At 42.7% G+C, this 21,119-nt stretch overlaps 1 protein-coding gene across 1 annotated transcript in view; it reads left to right on the forward strand.

Moving 5' to 3' along the window:
• Window positions 1-21,119, forward strand: part of syne1b (spectrin repeat containing, nuclear envelope 1b) — a 137,535-nt gene that overhangs the window by 18,344 nt on the left and 98,072 nt on the right. Inside the window, exons 6-25 of the mRNA XM_045723662.1 lie at window positions 255-347; window positions 465-649; window positions 3,969-4,165; window positions 4,764-4,873; window positions 6,041-6,073; window positions 6,245-6,352; window positions 8,578-8,715; window positions 11,039-11,203; window positions 11,414-11,526; window positions 11,741-11,909; window positions 12,168-12,264; window positions 12,789-12,991; window positions 13,322-13,486; window positions 13,758-13,910; window positions 14,202-14,345; window positions 14,559-14,726; window positions 15,453-15,611; window positions 15,872-16,036; window positions 16,262-16,396; window positions 16,655-16,813. Coding sequence (XP_045579618.1) covers window positions 255-347; window positions 465-649; window positions 3,969-4,165; window positions 4,764-4,873; window positions 6,041-6,073; window positions 6,245-6,352; window positions 8,578-8,715; window positions 11,039-11,203; window positions 11,414-11,526; window positions 11,741-11,909; window positions 12,168-12,264; window positions 12,789-12,991; window positions 13,322-13,486; window positions 13,758-13,910; window positions 14,202-14,345; window positions 14,559-14,726; window positions 15,453-15,611; window positions 15,872-16,036; window positions 16,262-16,396; window positions 16,655-16,813 — 2,859 coding nt within the window. The remainder of the gene's footprint in view (window positions 1-254; window positions 348-464; window positions 650-3,968; window positions 4,166-4,763; window positions 4,874-6,040; window positions 6,074-6,244; window positions 6,353-8,577; window positions 8,716-11,038; window positions 11,204-11,413; window positions 11,527-11,740; window positions 11,910-12,167; window positions 12,265-12,788; window positions 12,992-13,321; window positions 13,487-13,757; window positions 13,911-14,201; window positions 14,346-14,558; window positions 14,727-15,452; window positions 15,612-15,871; window positions 16,037-16,261; window positions 16,397-16,654; window positions 16,814-21,119) is intronic.

The following is a 21,119-nucleotide window of genomic DNA, read 5'->3' on the forward strand; positions in this document are numbered from 1 at the left end:
GTATTTGGTATTTGGTATTTTATTAGGGTCCCCATAAGCTGTTGAAAAAGCAGCAGCTAGTAACCCAAGCATTTCGCTGCACCCGCTATAACATCTGCTAAACTGTGTACTTGGCCCCACTCAATCAACAAATGCCTTTATTTGTTAAAGATTCATTCAGAATGCACCCATGTATAAATATCTGCATTTCCCAGAAAGTTCATTTTATGACAGGTTTTGAATTGCAGTTCAATTTTGGTTTTCTTTCCTAACAGATCAAGTTAGTCAACATCCATGCCACTGACATAGCAGACGGTCGACCATCCATTGTCCTGGGGTTGATATGGACTGTCATCCTCTACTTCCAGGTAATGTGTTGTTGTATCTGCAGGAGAACACTATTGGGGTCCAGGTAGAACCCTTGTGTTGGATGTTGCCATGGTCACTCGCAGCAATGTTTTCTCTAATTCCTGACCCTCTGTCAGATCGAGGAGTTGACCAGTAACCTGTTAGCCCTGGAGGCCCTGTCCAGCAGTACCTCCTCAGTGGACAGCATGGCCAGTAACTCAGAGACAGGCAGTCCCGCCTTGAAGAGGGAGGTTGTACCCAAGAAGTTCCAGGGCAACGCCAAGAAGGCCCTCCTCAGATGGGTACAGAGCACCGCTGCCAAGTATGTACATTATGCCACTGTAACTATTGCCCCAGTATGTACATTATGCCACTGTAACTATTGCCCCAGTATGTACATTATGCCACTGTAACTATTGCCCCAGTATGTACATTATGCCACTGTTACTATTGCCCCAGTATGTACATTATGCCACTGTAACTATTGCCCCAGTATGTACATTATGCCACTGTTACTATTGCCCCAGTATGTACATTATGCCACTGTAACTATTGCCCCAGTATGTACATTATGCTACTGTAACTATTGCCCCAGTATGTACATTATGCTACTGTAACTATGGCCCCAGTATGTACATTATGCTACTGTAACTATGGCCCCAGTATGTACATTATGCTACTGTAACTATGGCCCCAGTATGTACATTATGCTACTGTAACTTTGGCCCCAGTGTGTACATTATGTTACTGTAACTATTGCCCCAGTATGTACATTATGCTACTGTAACTTTGGCCCCAGTGTGTACATTATGCTACTGTAACTTTGGCCCCAGTATGTACATTATGCTACTGTAACTATGGCCCCAGTATGTACATTATGCTACTGTAACTATGGCCCCAGTATGTACATTATGCTACTGTAACTTTGGCCCCAGTGTGTACATTATGCTACTGTAACTTTGGCCCCAGTATGTACATTATGCTACTGTAACTATGGCCCCAGTGTGTACATTATGCCACTGTTACTATTGCCCCAGTATGTACATTATGCCACTGTAACTTTGGCCCCAGTATGTACATTATGCTACTGTAACTATGGCCCCAGTATGTACATTATGCCACTGTAACTATTGCCCCAGTATGTACATTATGCTACTGTAACTATTGCCCCAGTATGTACATTATGCTACTGTAACTATTGCCCCAGTATGTACATTATGCTACTGTAACTATGGCCCCAGTATGTACATTATGCTACTGTAACTTCGGCCCCAGTGTGTACATTATGCTACTGTAACTTTGGCCCCAGTATGTACATTATGCTACTGTAACTATGGCCCCAGTATGTACATTATGCCACTGTAACTATGGCCCCAGTGTGTACATTATGCTACTGTAACTTTGGCCCCAGTGTGTACATTATGTTACTGTAACTATTGCACCAGTATGTACATTATGCTACTGTAACTTTGGCCCCAGTGTGTACATTATGCTACTGTAACTATGGCCCCAGTGTGTACATTATGCTACTGTAACTATGGCCCCAGTGTGTACATTATGCTACTGTAACTATGGCCCCAGTGTGTACATTATGCTACTGTAACTATGGCCCCAGTGTGTACATTATGCTACTGTAACTATGGCCTCAGTGTGTACATTATGCTACTGTAACTATGGCCCCAGTGTGTACATTATGCTACTGTAACTATGGCCCCAGTGTGTACATTATGCTACTGTAACTATGGCCCCAGTGTGTACATTATGCTACTGTAACTATGGCCCCAGTGTGTACATTATGCTACTGTAACTATGGCCCCAGTATGTACATTATGCTACTGTAACTATTGCCCCAGTATGTACATTATGCTACTGTAACTATTGCCCCAGTATGTACATTATGCCACTGTAACTATTGCCCCAGCATGTACATTATGCCACTGTAACTATTGCCCCAGTATGTACATTATGCTACTGTAACTATTGCCCCAGTATGTACATTATGCTACTGTAACTATGGCCCCAGTATGTATATTATGCTACTGTAACTATGGCCCCAGTATGTACATTATGCTACTGTAACTATGGCCCCAGTATGTACATTATGCCACTGTAACTATTGCCCCAGTATGTACATTATGCTACTGTAACTTTGGCCCCAGTGTGTACATTATGTTACTGTAACTATTGCCCCAGTATGTACATTATGCTACTGTAACTATTGCCCCAGTATGTACATTATGCTACTGTAACTATGGCCCCAGTATGTACATTATGCTACTGTAACTTTGGCCCCAGTGTGTACATTATGCTACTGTAACTTTGGCCCCAGTATGTACATTATGCTACTGTAACTATGGCCCCAGTGTGTACATTATGCCACTGTTACTATTGCCCCAGTATGTACATTATGCCACTGTAACTTTGGCCCCAGTATGTACATTATGCTACTGTAACTATGGCCCCAGTATGTACATTATGCCACTGTAACTATTGCCCCAGTATGTACATTATGCTACTGTAACTATTGCCCCAGTATGTACATTATGCTACTGTAACTATTGCCCCAGTATGTACATTATGCTACTGTAACTATGGCCCCAGTATGTACATTATGCTACTGTAACTTTGCCCCCAGTGTGTACATTATGCTACTGTAACTTTGGCCCCAGTATGTACATTATGCTACTGTAACTATGGCCCCAGTGTGTACATTATGCCACTGCTACTATTGCCCCAGTATGTACATTATGCCACTGTAACTATTGCACCAGTATGTACATTATGCTACTGTAACTATGGCCCCAGTGTGTACATTATGCTACTGTAACTATGGCCCCAGTGTGTACATTATGCTACTGTAACTATGGCCCCAGTGTGTACATTATGCTACTGTAACTATGGCCCCAGTGTGTACATTATGCTACTGTAACTATGGCCCCAGTGTGTACATTATGCTACTGTAACTATGGCCCCAGTATGTACATTATGCTACTGTAACTATGGCCCCAGTGTGTACATTATGCTACTGTAACTATGGCCTCAGTGTGTACATTATGCTACTGTAACTATGGCCCCAGTGTGTACATTATGCTACTGTAACTATGGCCCCAGTATGTACATTATGCTACTGTAACTATGGCCTCAGTGTGTACATTATGCTACTGTAACTATGGCCCCAGTGTGTACATTATGCTACTGTAACTATGGCCCCAGTGTGTACATTATGCCACTGTAACTATGGCCTCAGTGGGAAAAACTGGTTAAAATGATGTCATTACAACCCAACATAATTTTGTCAACCAGCTTAGCCTGCTGGGGTGGTCAATTTATGTTCCTGTGTGTGTGCCTGTGTGAGTGTGTGCCTGTGCCTGTGTGTGTGTGTGTGTGTGTGTGTGTGTGTGTGTGTGTGTGTGTGTGTGTGTGTGTGTGTGTGTGTGTGTGTGTGTGTGTGTGTGTGTGTGTGTGTGTGTGTGTGTGTGTGTGAGAGAGAGAGAGAGAGAAAAAAAATACTCTTGACTGACCACCACCATTGTCAGCCAAGAGTAAGGGAAGCCAAACTGTCCGTATTTTGTTTAGAATTATAATTTCAACAGTGCTCGGCCACTGCCCCACTGTAAACGTGTTACTCTGCTTGTCCCAAGTGGTCAGGGCATCGAGGTAAAGGACTTTGGTGCCAGTTGGCGTAGCGGTGTGGCGTTCCACTCTGTGGTCCATGCCATCCGCCCAGACCTGGTGGACATGGAGGTGGTGAGGAGGAGGAGCAACCGGGAGAACCTGGAGGAAGCCTTCTCATTGGCCGAGAACGAGCTGGGCATACCACGCCTGCTGGACCCAGAAGGTTCCTACCTCTACCCATCTATTTAGAATGAAAAATAAATTGCTTTGTCAGAAATAAGCACACACTCCCTCACTCATCCCCATTGCTCTGGCTGGTGTATAGGGCAGCAACAATGCATCTCCACTTCTCTTCTATCTTGAACTATGTAATTCCTACAGAATTGTATGAAATACATTTCAAGTTTTGATGAAGATTACGCAATGTGTTTTTTTATGGGTATTTCATTTCATTAATGTGTTGTTGATACATCTGGAGATAAGGATGCAAAGAGCAGCTCTGCAGAAATAAACCTTTCTGTTTTTATCATGGCCCTTCGCAATTATCAGGTCAGAGATGGAGATGAGAGCAAACATTTATAATTAGATGTCAGAGTGTCAGAGGAAATGCTAAATGTATCCTCCTTCAGGGCACACATGTCAAATCAAATGCATTATTTGGGAATTACATCAAGTGACATACTATTCTGAAGGAGCATACAGACATGGTACTTCATTGACATGACTGTAGTTTTCTGGCTGGATGGATAGCCCTGATGTCAGTGTTGGGTTGCTATTGCTACTAGTGACACCAGCCTCTCTCTCTCTCTCTTCCTCTGCAGATGTGGATGTAGATAAACCGGATGAGAAGTCCATCATGACATATGTTGCTCAGTTCCTCAAGCACTACCCCAACCCCCACCACTCTGAGACAGATGGACAGGAAGAAGAGGTACCTAACTATATTCACTGTAGTCCTGAGTCTAGGACTGTATTGGCATTGGCAAACTCAGTGTTGTGTTGTAATGCTTTATGTACTTTAATCTGTGTTTGTATTCTTGTTTTTGCTACTGTATTCTTGTATCTGCTACTGTATTCTTGTATCTTCTACTGTATTCTTGTATCTGCAACTGTATTTGTGTTTTCAGTATAATTTTTGTACTTTACCTAGCTACGGTATATTCAACATCACGTGGCTAACTAATAACGGCAACCCTCAGTGTTGCAATGCTTTATGAACTTTTATCAAATCAATTCAAATCACATTTTATTTGTCACATGCGCCCGAATACAACAACCTTAACTTAAAATGCTTACTCACAAACCCTTAACCAACAATGCAGTTCAATAAATAGAGTTACTAAATAAACTAAAGTTAAAAAAAATATATAAAAAGTAACCCAATAAAATAACAATAATGCGGCTATATACCATGGTACCGGTACCATGTCAATGTGTGGGGGTACAGGTTAGTCGAGGTAATTTGTACATGTAGGTTCAAAAGCTGTTACTGTATTTGTGTTTTCAGCTCTTATGATTTTTTTTTCTCATTGCATGAACTCATCAATCATCTTACTTTCCTCATTGTGTGTTTTGTCATACACTCTCCATCTCTCCATCTCTGTCACTTCATCTCTTTGTCATGCCATTCACTCCATCTCTCTATCTCTCCATCTCTCTGTCATGCCACTCACTCCATTTCTCCATCACTTCATCTCTCCATCTCTCCTTCACTCCATCACTCCATCACTTCATCTCTACATCACTTCATCTCTCCATCTCTCCATCTCTTTGTCATGCCACTCACTCTCTCTCATCACTTCATCTCTCCCTCTCTCTGTCATGCCACTCTCTCCATCTCTCTGTCATGCCACTCACTCCATCACTCCATCTCTCTGTCTATGTTATCTTTCCTGTGGCATTTGAAGCGGCTTCTTCGCTACATTCCAACTTTTGCACCCTCTATCCTAAACCTACAGGTAAGTCCATCCTTGCCATGGTGCTGTGTAGTGTAGTGTCTACAGTGTACTGTTTTATCTCTGCTTTTGCTCTCTCTCTCTGCCACTAATGCCTTTCTGTGCTGTTTGCATCTCTTCATGTGGCTTGCTTTCCTGGACAGTATGTTCCTCAAGATATAGAGAAAATGCTACAGGTATGTTTGACAGAGACTCCTGTGACTTTCTCATTGAATCTTACTTGCTGTAGTACTGGAATTTCATTTGGCAGGAGTAGTTTCACATGATATCGTGTATTGGGAACTCTGTTGGGGTTGAGAGACGATGAGTGATGATGCATTGTATAACCTGAATATGACGTGTTACAGAGAGAAGAACGGAAGGTTCTGAGGGAGCTGAAGGTGTGGCTGGAACAGATGGAGAGAGACGTGCTGCAGGTGCAGGGGGCAGAAGGCAACATCACTGACAAGTACCAGGTGATCTTGGAACCAATAACCACATCTCAAACTACATGTAGCTGGCTAATATTACGATAGATTAAGTACCAGGTCACCAGGGGGTGAAGAGGGAGGCGACAGCGCTCCATAAAACTCCACATGACTCTTTCTCAATTATCTTTCCTCAATTTCTTGTATCCTTATGTCCTCGCTGAGGTGGAGAGAAGGCACTAGAAATCAAGGAAAGACTATTAAGAACAGCCCGTATCTGACAGCCCTACGTTTCATGTGTTATATACTACCTTATTTATTTGTTTTGATGGTTCTTGGGTCGTAACCAATGTTTCCTCTAAGTTGCGGGCAGGTGCGCAGTAGCCCCATGACTGCTGCACAGCTCCCCGGGACTGCCGCGTAGAAGAAATATCAGCCCACAGAGAGAAGCTAGAGACTGAACTTCACTCAACTTTCAAAAGTTTTCCCCGTTAGTTAAACCTGTTAGGGACAGACGTTCTGCTAGCGGAACGCCTCACCAATATCCAATGGTATAGAGTGGCGCGAATTACAAATACCTCAAAAATGCAAAAACTTCAATTTCTCAAACATATGACTATTTTACACCATTTTAAAGACAAGACTCTCCTTTATCTAACCACATTGTCCGATTTCAAAAAGGCTTTACAACCAAAGCAAAACATTAGATTATGTCAGGAGAGTACCCTCCCAAAAATAATCACACAGCCATTTTCAAGCTAGCATATATGTCACAAAAACCAAAACCACAGCTAAATGCAGCACTAACATTTGATGATCTTCATCAGATGACAGTCCTAGGACATTATGTTATACAATACATGCATGTTTTGTTCAATCAAGTTCATATTTATATCAAAAACCAGCTTTTTACATTAGCATGTGTTGTTCAGAACTAGCATACCCACCGCAAACTTCCGGTGAATTTACTAAATTACTCACGATAAACGTTCACAAAAAACAACAATTATTTTAAGAATTATAGATACAGAACACCTTTATGCAATCGCGGTGTCAGATTTTAAAATAGCTTTTCGGTGAAAGCACATTTTGCAATATTCTGAGTAGATAGCCCGGCCATCACGGCTAGCTAATTTGATACCCACCAAGTTTGGCACTAACCAAACTCAGATTTACTATAAGAAAAATTGGATTACCTTTGCTGTTCTTCGTCAGAATGCACTCCCAGGACTTCTACTTCAACAACAAATGTTGTTTTGGTTCGAAATAATCCATAGTTATATCCAAATAGCTCCGTTTTGTTCGTGCGTTCAAGTCACTATCCGAAGGGTGACGCGCCGGCGCATTTCGTGACAAAAAAATTCAAAATATTCCATTACCGTACTTCGAAGCATGTCAAACGCTGTTTAAAATAAATGTTTATGCTATTTTTCTCATAAAATAGCGATAATATTCCAATCGGGCGACGTTGTGTTCATTCAAACACTGAAAGAAAAAAATTGAGTCGTCTCGTGCACGCGCGCCTCAGTGTCATTGTTCTCAGAAGGACCACTCACAAAAACTCAGCTATAGATAATGTGTAGTCAGCAATAGGGCTGTGATTGTTTCCTACAAGAGCATCAAACATGTACATTTCTAGGCATCTTTGAAAAGCGAGTCAGGTAAACAGCTTATTTTTGTCATATAGGGGCAATGTTGTATTTTGAAAGCGGCTTGAATAAGCTAAGTAGCCAATAGGCAGAAGGTAGCATAATTTGTCTGATTCTCTGTAATAATGGTATTTTATTTTGTAAAGTGTTTTCTTGCATCAAACAACACAACAACATTTTCAATCACCTCCTTGTCTGAAGGACAAGTGGATCAACAGGTTAATGTCAAGCCCTGCATGTTTTTTTCAAGTCTCATGGAATGTAGGCCTACATTGAACACCACACATTGACTGCTACTGTAGGCTGAATGGTAGAACAGCTACAGTATTTTCATGTTACAATGTTATGGGATGCATGTTCTCCATTGTTTTTGATGGTAGGCCACTCTAGTAGACCTACATTATGATGAAATAGCCACAGTAGCATACTTGGCCACTGTTAAAACTGTAACTTAAAGTGGGTACAGCCTCAGTGTTCACAGTAAACGCACGCTGGAAGTTATACAGAATTTTCACAACGTTCAAGTTTGCGCTCAGCGGACCTGAAATTCGCTCAGTGCCAAAATGTTTTTGAGGGAACATTGGTTGTAGCACCTCTAATACTCATGTTTCTACTTTGCTTCAGGGTTTCAAGAGTTTCCGTGTGCAGTATGAGATAAAAAAGAAGCAGACAGAGCCGCTGCTGCAGCCGGTTAACAAAAATGGGAAGTTGTCTGTAGACCAGGCCTTGGTCAACCAGGCATGGGAACACGTCTCTAGCACGGTGAGTCAGTGTATTACTGTCTGTGGACCCCTGCAAAACTAGCCTGATCCATACTGCATGTCCTTTAGCCAACTCTTATGTACGTCGATATTCCACCAGGCTACTTCACAACCATCCCAAACAGGGTACAGTAACATTGTCTGACACCCTCACATAATCTATGGGCCAGACTCAAAGGGCGGGTTTCACGGACACAGATTAATCCTACTGTAGTTCTGGATTATAATCCTACTGTAGTTCTGGATTAATTCTGCTGTAGTTCTGGATTAATCCAATTTTAGTACTGGATTAAATGTACTGCAGTTCTGGATTAATCCAACTGTAGTTCTGGATTAATCCTACGCTAATTCTGGATTAATCCTTCTGTAGTTCTGGATTAATCAAGCTGTAGTTCTGGGTTAAACCTAATGTAGTTCTGGATTAATCCTACTGTAGTTCTGGATTAATCCTCCTGTAGTTCTGGGTTAAACCTAATGTAGTTCTGGATTAATCCTACTGTAGTTCTGGATTAATCCTGCTGTAGTTCTGGGTTAAACCTAATGTAGTTCTGGATTAATCCTACTGTAGTTCTGGATTAATCCTGCTGTAGTTCTAGGTTAAACCTAATGTAGTTCTGGATTAAATGTACTGCAGTTCTGGACTAATCCAACTGTAGTTTTGGATTAATCCTACGCTAATTCTGGATGAATCCTGCTGTAGTTCTGGATTAATCAAGCTGTAGTTCTGGGTTAAACCTAATGTAGTTCTGGATTAATCCTACTGTAGTTCTGGATTAATCCTGCTGTAGTTCTGGGTTAAACCTAATGTAGTTGTCACGTCCAGACCAGGTAAAAGGGTAATTTGCTGTAGTAGAATGGTCAGGGCGTGGCAGGGGGGTTGTTTTGTGTGTTTTGGGTTTTTTTGGTTCTAGGGGAATTTGTTCTAATTTTCTATTTCTATGTTTCATTTTCAATGTTTGGCCGAGTATGGTTTCCAATCAGAGGCAGGTGTCTTTCATTGTCTCTGATTGGAAGCCATACTTAGGCAGCCTGTTTTCCTTTGGGTTTTGTGGCTGGTTATTTTCCGTTTAGTTGTTATACCTGACGGAACTGTTGAGCGTTTGTTATTTTGTTGTTCTGTAGAGTATTCATTAAAATGTAAGATGAGCACTATACACGCTGCGCCTTGGTCTAATCCTTTCGACGCCGGTGACAGTAGTTCTGGATTAATCCTACTGTAGTTCTGGGTTAATCTTACTGTAGTTCTGGGTTAATCCTACTGTAGTTCTGGATTAATCCTGCTGTAGTTCTGGATTAATCCTACTGTAGTTCTGGATTAATCCTACTGTAGTTCTGGGTTAAACCTAATGTAGTTCTGGATTAAAAAGCATACTCTGTGGAGAATCTCCACTGAACTAGTTTTTTAGTCGAGGACTAGTCTTTATCTCTGTCTGGGAAACAGGCCTGAAGAGACCATTATAAATAGACAATAACCTGTCAATAGGAAGAAAAAAAAATGTTTCCTGTAGACTTGTAATCTGCTGTATGTTTATAAGTTAGACTAATACTTTCCCTTACAAGGAAGAATGGGTCCCCAGAATTGTAGTTTTCATAATAAACTGAATGAGTGTTCAGTGAGGCGCAATCCTTTGAATGAGTGCTCGTTAAGAGGGGAGGAGAGTTTTGAAGAGAGCGGAATAGAGTGGTTTTTGTTAAGTTGATAGACTATTCTCTAATAGTTTGTTTGAGAGCAGAACACCACTGTGATCTGGAGTGGATGATTTTTGCTCACCATCTGCTTTTCGAACAGTGTGGTTCATGCTAATGCCTTGGTTGTACTGGCTGTTCTGGCTGTAATGGATGTCTATTTCAGTTCTTGGGCTCAGGTTGATATGGTTTGTCATGAATCTTGTCCGAGAGGCAAAACTGAGTGATTTCCGCTAGAAAGGGCTGCTGCAAAATCCAAATAGTCTATTTTGTAAAAATGTATGAAGACAAAAATGTGCTTTTTGGTCTTAATTTAAAGTTAGGGTTAGGCATTAGTGTTCGCAGTGTGGTTAAGGTTAGGTTTAAAATCAGATTTGATGACGTTGTGACTGTGCCAGGTAGTGACCACTCTGCAGAGCTGCCTCCACCTCAAGATTCATGACAATGAATGCCAACCTGCCTCTTGGATTGGGGACCTGAAGAATACCTGAGTGGTTGAAACAAATGTGTCATTAATAAACCACATGGAAGCATAGATTGCAGTGTGCAGAGTCTCTTTTTCCCAAATTTTGCTGAAATAATTTTGATATCCAGCACCTGCTCAAAGACTTAGGATATGTAATATATTCCTATACTAGCTCCTGGACTGGCACATCCATCTGGATAAGTCGTTGCCTGGCCCCCTGGGGGTAATCGGAGCCTTGCTGCATCGAGCTGAGATCGCCCTGAGAGAGGAGATTCCCATCCAACAAGCTCATGAAGAGACAGCCAATTTGATCCAGAGGAAGCTGGAACAGCACAAGGTATTCAACAAGAGCAGATCCAATAATCCATATGGGTGTAAAACTATCCTTGGGTAGCCTAATAAGAAGGTACTGCAAATCAGACAATTTGTGATTTTGTTGTTCACATAAAAAAAGCTAACAACTGACAATTTTATTTTTGATGTTGCACCATAGTCTAAATGAAAACTCACATTGTTTGTTATCTACTGTGTATGTGCACGTGTGCAGGAGATCCTGAAGAACTTGGAGTCCCACAAACAGACGTTCCAGCAGATCCACCGAGACAGATCAGTAAACGGGGTCCCTGTCCCCCCCGAACAGCTCCAAGACATGGCCGAAAGGTCAGTCCATAGATTCCAGTCATTGCGCTATTGCTAGTTAGAATTGGCTTGCGTAACTAACTCTATGTTCCTTCATACTGGTTGCAGAGACATAAACATGGTATCCATATGTTCATCTGACTTCATTGACAAAATCCCAAAGTATCCCTTTAAATAAGATGGATATTGATCAGTTTGATCAGAATATTGACTGATCTTCTGCTTTTTACAACAGATTCAATTACGTGTCCACATCATCTTATGCCCACCTGATCAAACTGGAATTCTGGGAGATCAAGTACCGTCTGATGGCGTTTCTCATCCTGGCTGAGTCTAAGCTCAAGTCCTGGATCATCAAATATGGCCGCCGTGACTCTGTGGAACTACTGCTACAGAGCTACATTGTGAGTTGACCTTTTCATTCGTTGCTACGGGTTTGTGGAGCCAGGTGGTCCAGATCTGTTTGTGCTGTTTAGCCAACCTAATGTTTGACATGACAATGACCATAGGAGTTGGCAAGACAGCACAAACAGATGTAGGACCACCAAGCTAAGTTTGTGGACCTAAACAGCGTACATTTCTGGCCATAACATTTCCATGGATATTGTTCCAATTCTATCCTCATGATAATTCCATGCTAATCTCACCATCATTCCCAACAGACCTTCATCGAGGGACACATGTTCTTCGAACAGTATGAGACAACATTTAAGGCACTCAGGCAATCTGCAGATGTCTACGTCAAGTCTGATTGTTCAGGTAAGATTGTTTTTCTTTTCCGTGTTTTATCTCAGATATAATTTGATTGATTGTATTGTCTATCAGAGAGGGCACACATACAGAAATAACTGTTGATTTGATATTCTAGGCATTAAGATCTGTAAGAAAAGTAAGTCTAGATTGATTTGGTACTGATGAACAATAGGTAACATGGTGTCCACGCTAGCCTTCGATTGACTGTGCACTAGTTGTTCACTGGTCTGACTAAAAATCCCCAAAATCTGATATAACATCACAGTGCCTGTCTGTTTACTAACTACTCTATATTCCTCCTCAAAGACAATTACCTGTAAGACAATAACTCTTTGCATGATACAGTAACAAATACTCACAGTAGGTCTTTGAATGTGAAACACTGCACTCTTGATTTATGTATTCAAGGGAAACTTCACTGTACTGGGCTCTTTTAATAAGGTCTGGAGTAATTTAGGAGGTGACCCAGTAAACCACAAACAAATGATATGTCATGTTGAAGAGAGAACTAATTCCATGTTTCTTTCCAGCTGAGGAAGCGGAGGGTGTGGGTAAGTTCATGTCGGATGCGTCGGCCCAGTGGAAGAACCTGTCGGTGGAGGTGCGTAGCGTCCGTAGCATGCTGGAGGAGGTCATCTCTAACTGGGAGAAGTACAGCAGTACGGTGGCCGGACTGCAGGCCTGGTTGGAGGACGCAGAGCAGATGCTCAACCAGTCAGAGAACGACAAACGGGTGAGCATGAGGCTAAACGTATCAGGAGGACCAAAACATATCTTCATTCTATGTCAACAGCTGATGTTTTGACCATTGTGGGCATGGAATAAAGATAATCTCAGTTTACATTTTCACCTCCCTTTCCCTTCTTCTTATTGGATTGATGTGCTCTATGGGACATAATTTCCTGTGAAGCGCTGAGCCTACATACTCTTCCTTACTGTGTAGATACCTACTACATCATCAAAGCTGACTGTTGGCCCCTTTAAATAATCTTCTACGCTTACAAACTGTTGCTATCAATTGTGTAGAGTTTATGAGTTTTTCTCTTCTTTCTCCCCCCCCCAGGACTTCTTCCGGAACCTTCCTCACTGGATCCAGCAGCACCTGGACATGAACGATGCAGGGAACTTCCTGATTGAGACGTGCGATGAGACCGTCTCCAGAGACTTGAAGCAGCAGCTGCTCCTTCTCAACGGGAGGTGGAGGGAGCTGTTTGTTAAAGTCAAACATGTAAATTAGTTTAAAATCTCCTGTTTTCTGCACACCTAGATTATGATTATTAAGAAGCATCCCACACGATTGGCCCTGAAACATGGCTGTGGACTCCTAGATACCACAGGGGCCTATAGCCGTGCCTCAGGGCTAACCACTAGATGCAATTCTTAGGCTGTGAAACTCGGGTGTCATAAAATATCTCGGCATCACTTTATAAGCACAGCTCAAATCATAAAGAAAAAGCTTGTCATCATTATTATTCCCTGCTCCTCTGTTTCCATGGCAGTATGCTAGAGTGGACGAGGTGGACAAGTGGAAGCAGGACTATCAGGACTGTATCGCTACTCTCAAAACCTTCATGGATGCAACCAACGACAAGATGACTGCCCCCGTCCAAGTGTCCTTCCTGAACGTCAGGACATTCGTTCAAGATGTTGAGGTACAGAACGTACACAGTGCTTTTCTATCAAACTTGAATGAACTCTCTATAAAGTGTTCAGCTTTGCTCACAGTGTTACGATGTCTATCAGTCACATATTCACAAAGCATATCAGAATAGGTGTGCTGCTCTACAATCAGGTCCTCACTGTAATTTGATTCATTCTGGTCTAAAAGCGCGAAACTGATCCAAGATCAGCAGCTACTCTGAGACGGCTTTATGAATAAAGACCTTGATAAAGGTAAGGAAAAGAGTACCCATGTTTGATCTATATTCACTACATCCTTCCAGGACATTAAGAACAAGGTCCCGGCCATGGAGGCAGCCTGTAAGACAGCCAGCCGCACCGCCCAGCTGCTGATCAAAGACACGCCCGCGGAGGAGGTCTCTACCATGCTGGCTGTCATGGCTTCTATCAAGGAGGAGATGAGCAAGGTGACCATCCATCTCCATTTCATCTGTTCCTGTTTTAATTCTTAGGTTAAAAGTTGGGTAAAAAAAAACATTGCCCAGATGTTGATGACTTTTTGCAAATCCTATCAGTTTTCTACGTCATCACATTGTCTTTCCGATCAGCCATCTTTAGTATAGTCCTCTCCAGATGGCAATACCCCCATGACCTCCTCCCCCCTGTCCTCCTCCCGTCAGATAAAGGAGCGGTCTCTGCCGCTGCTACGGGATGCCCAGTCCCTGCTGCCTGCTCTGGAGGAGATGGAGAAGAACATCACAGGGTTCTACCAGGCCCTGGAGAAAGCCAGCCGCATCACCTGCTCCAGGGACTCAGAGGCCCACGGGGACTTCAAACAGAAATGCCAGGTGACACATTACATCACACATTCTTATCCAGAGTGACTTACAATCAGTGTATTCAACTAAACACAGGTTGGTCAGGGGTTGAATGCAACGAGAGAGGAAACTGCATGGAGGATGGTTAGAGTTTGGATTTGGTTGAGTTACTGCTACTTGCCTTTCATACTACATTATTAGACGGACTTGTTCTATTGTAGATACATTTTATACATGAATCACCTACAGGTAGTAACTGTGAAGTTATGTTTTAATTGAACATCATGCTGCTTAGTTGACCCATTATGTCATTATTAGAGCAGTGTTTGACTTGGGTAGGAGCTCACTGGAGCTGAAAACTGGCACCTCAATGTTCTACTGCTTGATCTCCTGTTCCTCTTATAGAATATTAGCTCAAAAGTATTGTGGAGATCCTGCTCCTAAATATAAACAGTACCAGCACCCAAAACGAGTATCAGAATTTATTTCAGTCCAAGTCAAGAATTTAACATTTAAGTCATTTAGCAGACGCTCATATCCAGAGCAATTTACAGGAGCAATTAGGATTACGTGCCTTGCTCAAGAGCACACCTGCAGATTTTTCACCTGGTCGGCTCTGGGATTCGAACCAGCAACCTTTCGGTTATTGGCCCAAAGGTTTCAACCGCTACCTGCCTAACGCTAGGCTACCTGCCCCCACACTGATTATTAGTAACACAATGTCTCTTCACACTTCACTGCCTCCTCTTTCTCCAGGAGCTGGTGACCTTCACCCAGAGCTGTAAAAAGTGTCTGACTGTGATAGAGAATAACCATCAGAGTGTCCAGAGAATCCTGGACAGCAGTAAGACCCTACAGCACCTGGACATGGCCCTGCTGCAGAAGAGAGCCGCCGACCTCCAGGCCTCCTCACAGGTACAGTACCATAACATAACACTTAATGGGTTGTGTGTAACAGTTTGATAGTGTAAATGATTGAAGGAGGGAACATCATTCAACCAATCAATCAATCATGGGGCTTTGATAGAGGATAATAATGTGAAGAAGACAGAATGACGTAGCTGCCTTTTAGCGCATGTTCAGTTCACATCAATTCAATATAACTTGTGTGAAGGACAGTTGTGTGTTGGGTGATGAGAACTGCTTGTGAGTATGTCTGTATTTGTGTATCACAGGCAATGATCAAGGAGTCTACTGAGTGGAAGAATCATGTGGAGGTCAACAGCAGCTTAATGAAGAGGTTTGACGAGTCCCGTGGCGAGCTGGAGAAGGTGCTGAAAGTCGCTCAGGCCTTTCTAAATGAGAGAGGCAACCCAGAAGACCTGCTAAAAAAACACACGGTAAGAGCAAGAGCTTGCGTCATGGTTAGGACCATAGTTTTAGACTGTATTTTATCTGGACAAACCAGATCTGACAATGACCATAGGACTTGGCTGTGGAGCACAACAGATGTGGACCAGGCTAGTCTGGACTGGGGATTCAGTAGAGAAGCACAAGGGGAGGAGGTGTAGAGTCATGTGGACATTGTGACAATCTCAGTGAGACATCTCTGTCAATGTTTGCAGGAGTTCTTTGTGCAGCTGGACCAGCAGGTCCTCGATGCGTTCCTGAAGGCCTGTGATGAACTGACAGACATAGTGCCTAAGGAGGAGCAGCAGAGTCTGCAGGAGACAGTCAGGAAACTGCACAGACACTGGAAGGTTAGTGCCATGTTGACAGAAAGGTAATGTACTAGCATAGTCATTCAAAGCCTGCAAATGTAGAAATATTCTATTTTCACAGTTCCAAGATTCAAGTATTCTTATCACATTCCCCTTCAATGTCTTGTGCACTTTGTCGGTCCTGAATAGTCATATGACTGTCACATCTTGTTTTTATCGTATAGTAATATAATATTTTCAGGTTAAGAGTGAGACTGAAAGAGTTCCTGACTCCCTCTCTCCCTCCCCCTCTCTCAGGATGTCCAGACAGAGGCTCCCTACCACCTGCTGCATCTGAAGGTAGAGGTGGAACGGAGTAAGCTAATGGTCTCCATGCAGGAGTGTCAGTCAGAGCTGACCAGAGAGAACAGACACCTGGCTGGCATGGGGAGTGAGAGGCTGATCAAGGAACACAGGGTGAGACTAGCTGTGTCAGGTTGATGGCTGTGGTCTCTATCCTGAACTGATAGGAGTGATGGCTGTGGTCTCTATCCTGATCTGATAGGAGTGATGGCTGTGGTCTCTATCCTGATCTGATAGGAGTGATGGCTGTGGTCTCTATCCTGAACTAATAGGAGTGATGGCTGTGGGCTCTATCCTGAACTGATAGGAGTGATGGCTGTGGTATCTATCCTGATCTGATAGGAGTGATGGCTGTGGTATCTCTTCTGATCTGATAGGAGTGATGGCTGTAGTCTCTATCCTGATCTGATAAAGGTGATGGCTGTGGTCTCTATCCTGATCTGATAGGATTAATGGCTGTGGTATCTATCCTGAACTGATAGGATTAATGGCTGTGGTATCTATCCTGAACTGATAGGATTAATGGCTGTGGTATCTATCCTGAACTGATAGTATTAATGGCTGTGGTATCTATCCTGAACTGATAGGAGTGATGGCTGTGGTCTCTATCCTGATCAGATAGGATTAATGACTGTGGTATCTATCCTGAACTTTACATTCACATTTACATTTAAGTCATTTAGCAGACGCTCTTATCCAGAGCGACTTACAAATTGGTGCATTGACCTTATGATATCCAGTGGAACAACCACTTTACAATAGTGCATCTAAATCTTTTAAGGGGGGGGGGGTTAGAAGGATTACTTTATCCTATCCCAGGTATTCCTTAAAGAGGTGGGGTTTCAGGTGTCTCCGGAAGGTGGTGATTGACTCCGCTGTCCTGGCGTCGTGAGGGAGCTTGTTCCACCATTGGGGTGCCAGAGCAGCGAACAGTTTTGACTGGGCTGAGCGGGAACTGTGCTTCCTCAGAGGTAGGGAGGCGAGCAGGCCAGAGGTGGATGAACGCAGTGCCCTTGTTTGGGTGTAGGGCCTGATCAGAGCCTGAAGGTACGGAGGTGCCGTTCCCCTCACAGCTCCGTAGGCAAGCACCATGGTCTTGTAGCGGATGCGAGCTTCAACTGGAAGCCAGTGGAGAGAGCGGAGGAGCGGGTGACGTGAGAGAACTTGGGAAGGTTGAACACCAGACGGGCTGCGGTACTGAACTGATAGGATTAATGGCTGTGGTATCTATCCTGAACTGATAGGATTAATGGCTGTGGTATCTATCCTGAACTGATAGGATTATTGGCTGTGGTATCTATCCTGATCTGATAGTATTAATGGCTGTGGTCTCTATCCTGATCTGATAGGAGTGATGGCTGTGGTCTCTATCCTGATCTGATAGGAGTGATGGCTGTGGTATCTATCCTGAACTGATAGGATTATTGGCTGTGGTATCTATCCTGATCTGATAGTATTAATGGCTGTGGTCTCTATCCTGATCTGATAGGAGTGATGGCTGTAGTCTCTATCCTGATCTGATAGGAGTGATGGCTGTGGTATCTATCCTGAACTGATAGGATTATTGGCTGTGGTATCTATCCTGATCTGATAGTATTAATGGCTGTTGTCTCTATCCTGATCTGATAGGAGTGATGGCTGTAGTCTCTATCAGTCATTCCATGGTGCAACTTAGTTTACTTTGCCATGATCACATGATCTAGCCCAGTGGTTCCCAAACTTTTTATAGTCCCGTACCCCTTCAAACAGTCAACCTCCAGCTGCATACCCCCTCTAGCACCAGGGTCAGCGCACTCTCAAATGTTGTTTTTTGCCATCATTGTAAGCCTGCCACACACACACACTATACGATACATTTATTAAACATAATAATGAGTGTGAGTTTTTGTCACAACCCGGCTCGTGGGAAGTAACAAAGAGCTCTTATAGGACCAGGGCACAAATAATAATATAATAATAATCTATAATTTTCTCTTTATTTAACCATCTTACATATAAAACCTTATTTGTTAATCGAAAATTGTGAATAATTCACCACAGGTTAATGAGAAGGGTGTTCTTGAAAGGATGCTCATAACTCTGCAATGTTGGGTTGTATTGGAGAAAGTCTCAGGCTTACATCATTTTCCACACACAGTCTGTGCCTTTTCATGCTGGTGAGGGCTGAGAATCTACTCTCGCATAGGTACATGGTTGCAAAGGGCATCAGTGTGTTAACAGCGTGATTTTACCAAGGCAGGATACTCTGAGTGCAGCCCAATCCAGAAATCTGGCAGTGGCTTCTGATTAAATTAAATTTTCACAACCGTTTGTTGCAATTTCGATGAGGCTCTCTTGTTCAGATATTGGGAAGTGGACTGGAGGCAGGGCATGAAAGGGATAACAAATCCAGTTGTTTGACTAGTCTGTTTCGGGAAAGTACCTGCTTAATTGTGCACCCAACTCGCTCAGGTGCTTCGCTATATTACATTTGACATTGTCCTTAAGCTTGAGTTCATTTGCACACAAAAACTCATACAATGATGGAAAGACCTGTGTGTTGTCCTTGATAATGTAGACAGAAAAGAGCTCCAACTTCTTAATCATAGCCTCAATTTTGTCCCGCACATTGAATATAGTTGTGGAGAATCCCTGTAATCCTAGATTCAGATCATTCAGGCGAGAAAAAACATCACCCAGGTAGGCCAGTCGTGTGAGAAACTCGTCATCATGTAAGCGGTCAGACAAGTGAAAATTATGGTCAGTAAAGAAAACTTTAAAATTGTCTCTCAATTCAAAAAAACATGTAAATACTTTTCCCCTTGATAACCAGCGCACTTCTGTATGTTGTAAAAGCGTTACATATCGCTGCCCATATCATTGCATAGTGCAGAAAATACACGAGAGTTCAGGGGCCTTGCTTTAACAAAGTTAACCATTGTAACTGTAGTGTCCAAAACGTCTTTCAAGCTGTCAGGCATTCCCTTGGCAGCAAGAGCCTCTCGGTGGATGCTGCAGTATACCCAAGGGGCGTCGGGAGCAACTGCTTGCACGCGCGTAACCACTCCACTATGTCTCCCTGCCATGGCTTTTGCGCGATCAGTACACATATTGACCACCAAAGTCCATTTGAAAAAAATCCTCTCCTGTTGTCCTGGTTTCCAGGGGTTTGCAGAAGAGGATGTCTTCCTTAATTGACCCCCCATAAACGTAACAGACATAAACCAGGAGCTGTGCCAGGCCCACCACGTCTGTTGACTCATCCAGCTGTAATGCATAGAATTCACTGGCTTGTATGTGAAGCAGTAATTGTTTCAAAGCATGTCCTGCCATGTCACTGATGCGTCGTGAAACAGTGTTGTTTGATGAAGAATATGTCTGTATAGTTTTGGGCCTTTTCCCCCAGAATTGTCCCAGCCATATCCACTGCAGCAGGAAGAATTAAGTCCTCCACAATAGTATGGGGCTTGTCTGTCCTAGCCACTCAGTAGCTCACCATACAAGACACTTCTAGCCCCTTCTTATGAATGGTATATGTTGCTTTTATACATGTCTTACTATTTGAAAGTCGTCTTAATTCTCGCTCAAAAAACTCCTGTGGCTTATTTTTAAAATGGGCATGCTTTGTTTCTAAATGTCTGCGCAAGAGTGAAGGTTTCACCAAGTTGTTAGATATTTGCACATATAACACACTGTGGCTGACAAAAGGCACTACTCCCAATATAAATGAACCCCAACTCAATGTAGTTCTCATCATATTTGCCCCTTTTCGATGGTCCAACATCCCTGTCTGTTGTTCGGTGCTTTTCTTAAGCCTAGGCGTCACGCTAGCGGAACAACTTCCGGTGAACCTAGAGGGCACGCAATTCAAATAAATAATCATAAAAAGTATGGATATTAAACATTTAGGTACATATAAGTGTCTTATATCGGTTGAAAGCTTAAGTTCTTGTTTATCTAACTGCACTGATCGATTTACAGTAGCTATTACAGTGAAAACATGCCATGCGATTGTTTGAGTACAGTGCCCCACATCAAAATATTTTTCCACCGGCACAGGTTTCATGAATTCACAAATAGCGATTAAATATTCACTTACTTTTTGAAAATCTTCCTCTGATTTGTCATCCAAAGGGTCCCAGCTATAACATGTAGTGTCGTTTTGTTAGATAAAATCCTTCTTTATATCCCAAAAAGTCAGTTTAGTTAGCGCCATCGATTTGAGTAATCCACTCGTTCAACATGCAGAGAAAGGAATCCGAAAATCTACCTCTAAACTTTGTTTCAACAAGTCAAAATACATTTCTACTCACTCCTTAGATACCCTAAAATGTAATCAAACTATAATATTTCTTACGGAAAGAAGTATGTTCAATAGGAAAGCAATTTTAGCAGGTGCGTCCTGTCTTCGTGGCGCGCGCAAACACGAATTTCCAAGACT

The sequence above is a fragment of the Salmo salar genome, chromosome ssa09, assembly GCF_905237065.1.
Source record: "Salmo salar chromosome ssa09, Ssal_v3.1, whole genome shotgun sequence".
Lineage (NCBI taxonomy): Eukaryota > Metazoa > Chordata > Actinopteri > Salmoniformes > Salmonidae > Salmo > Salmo salar.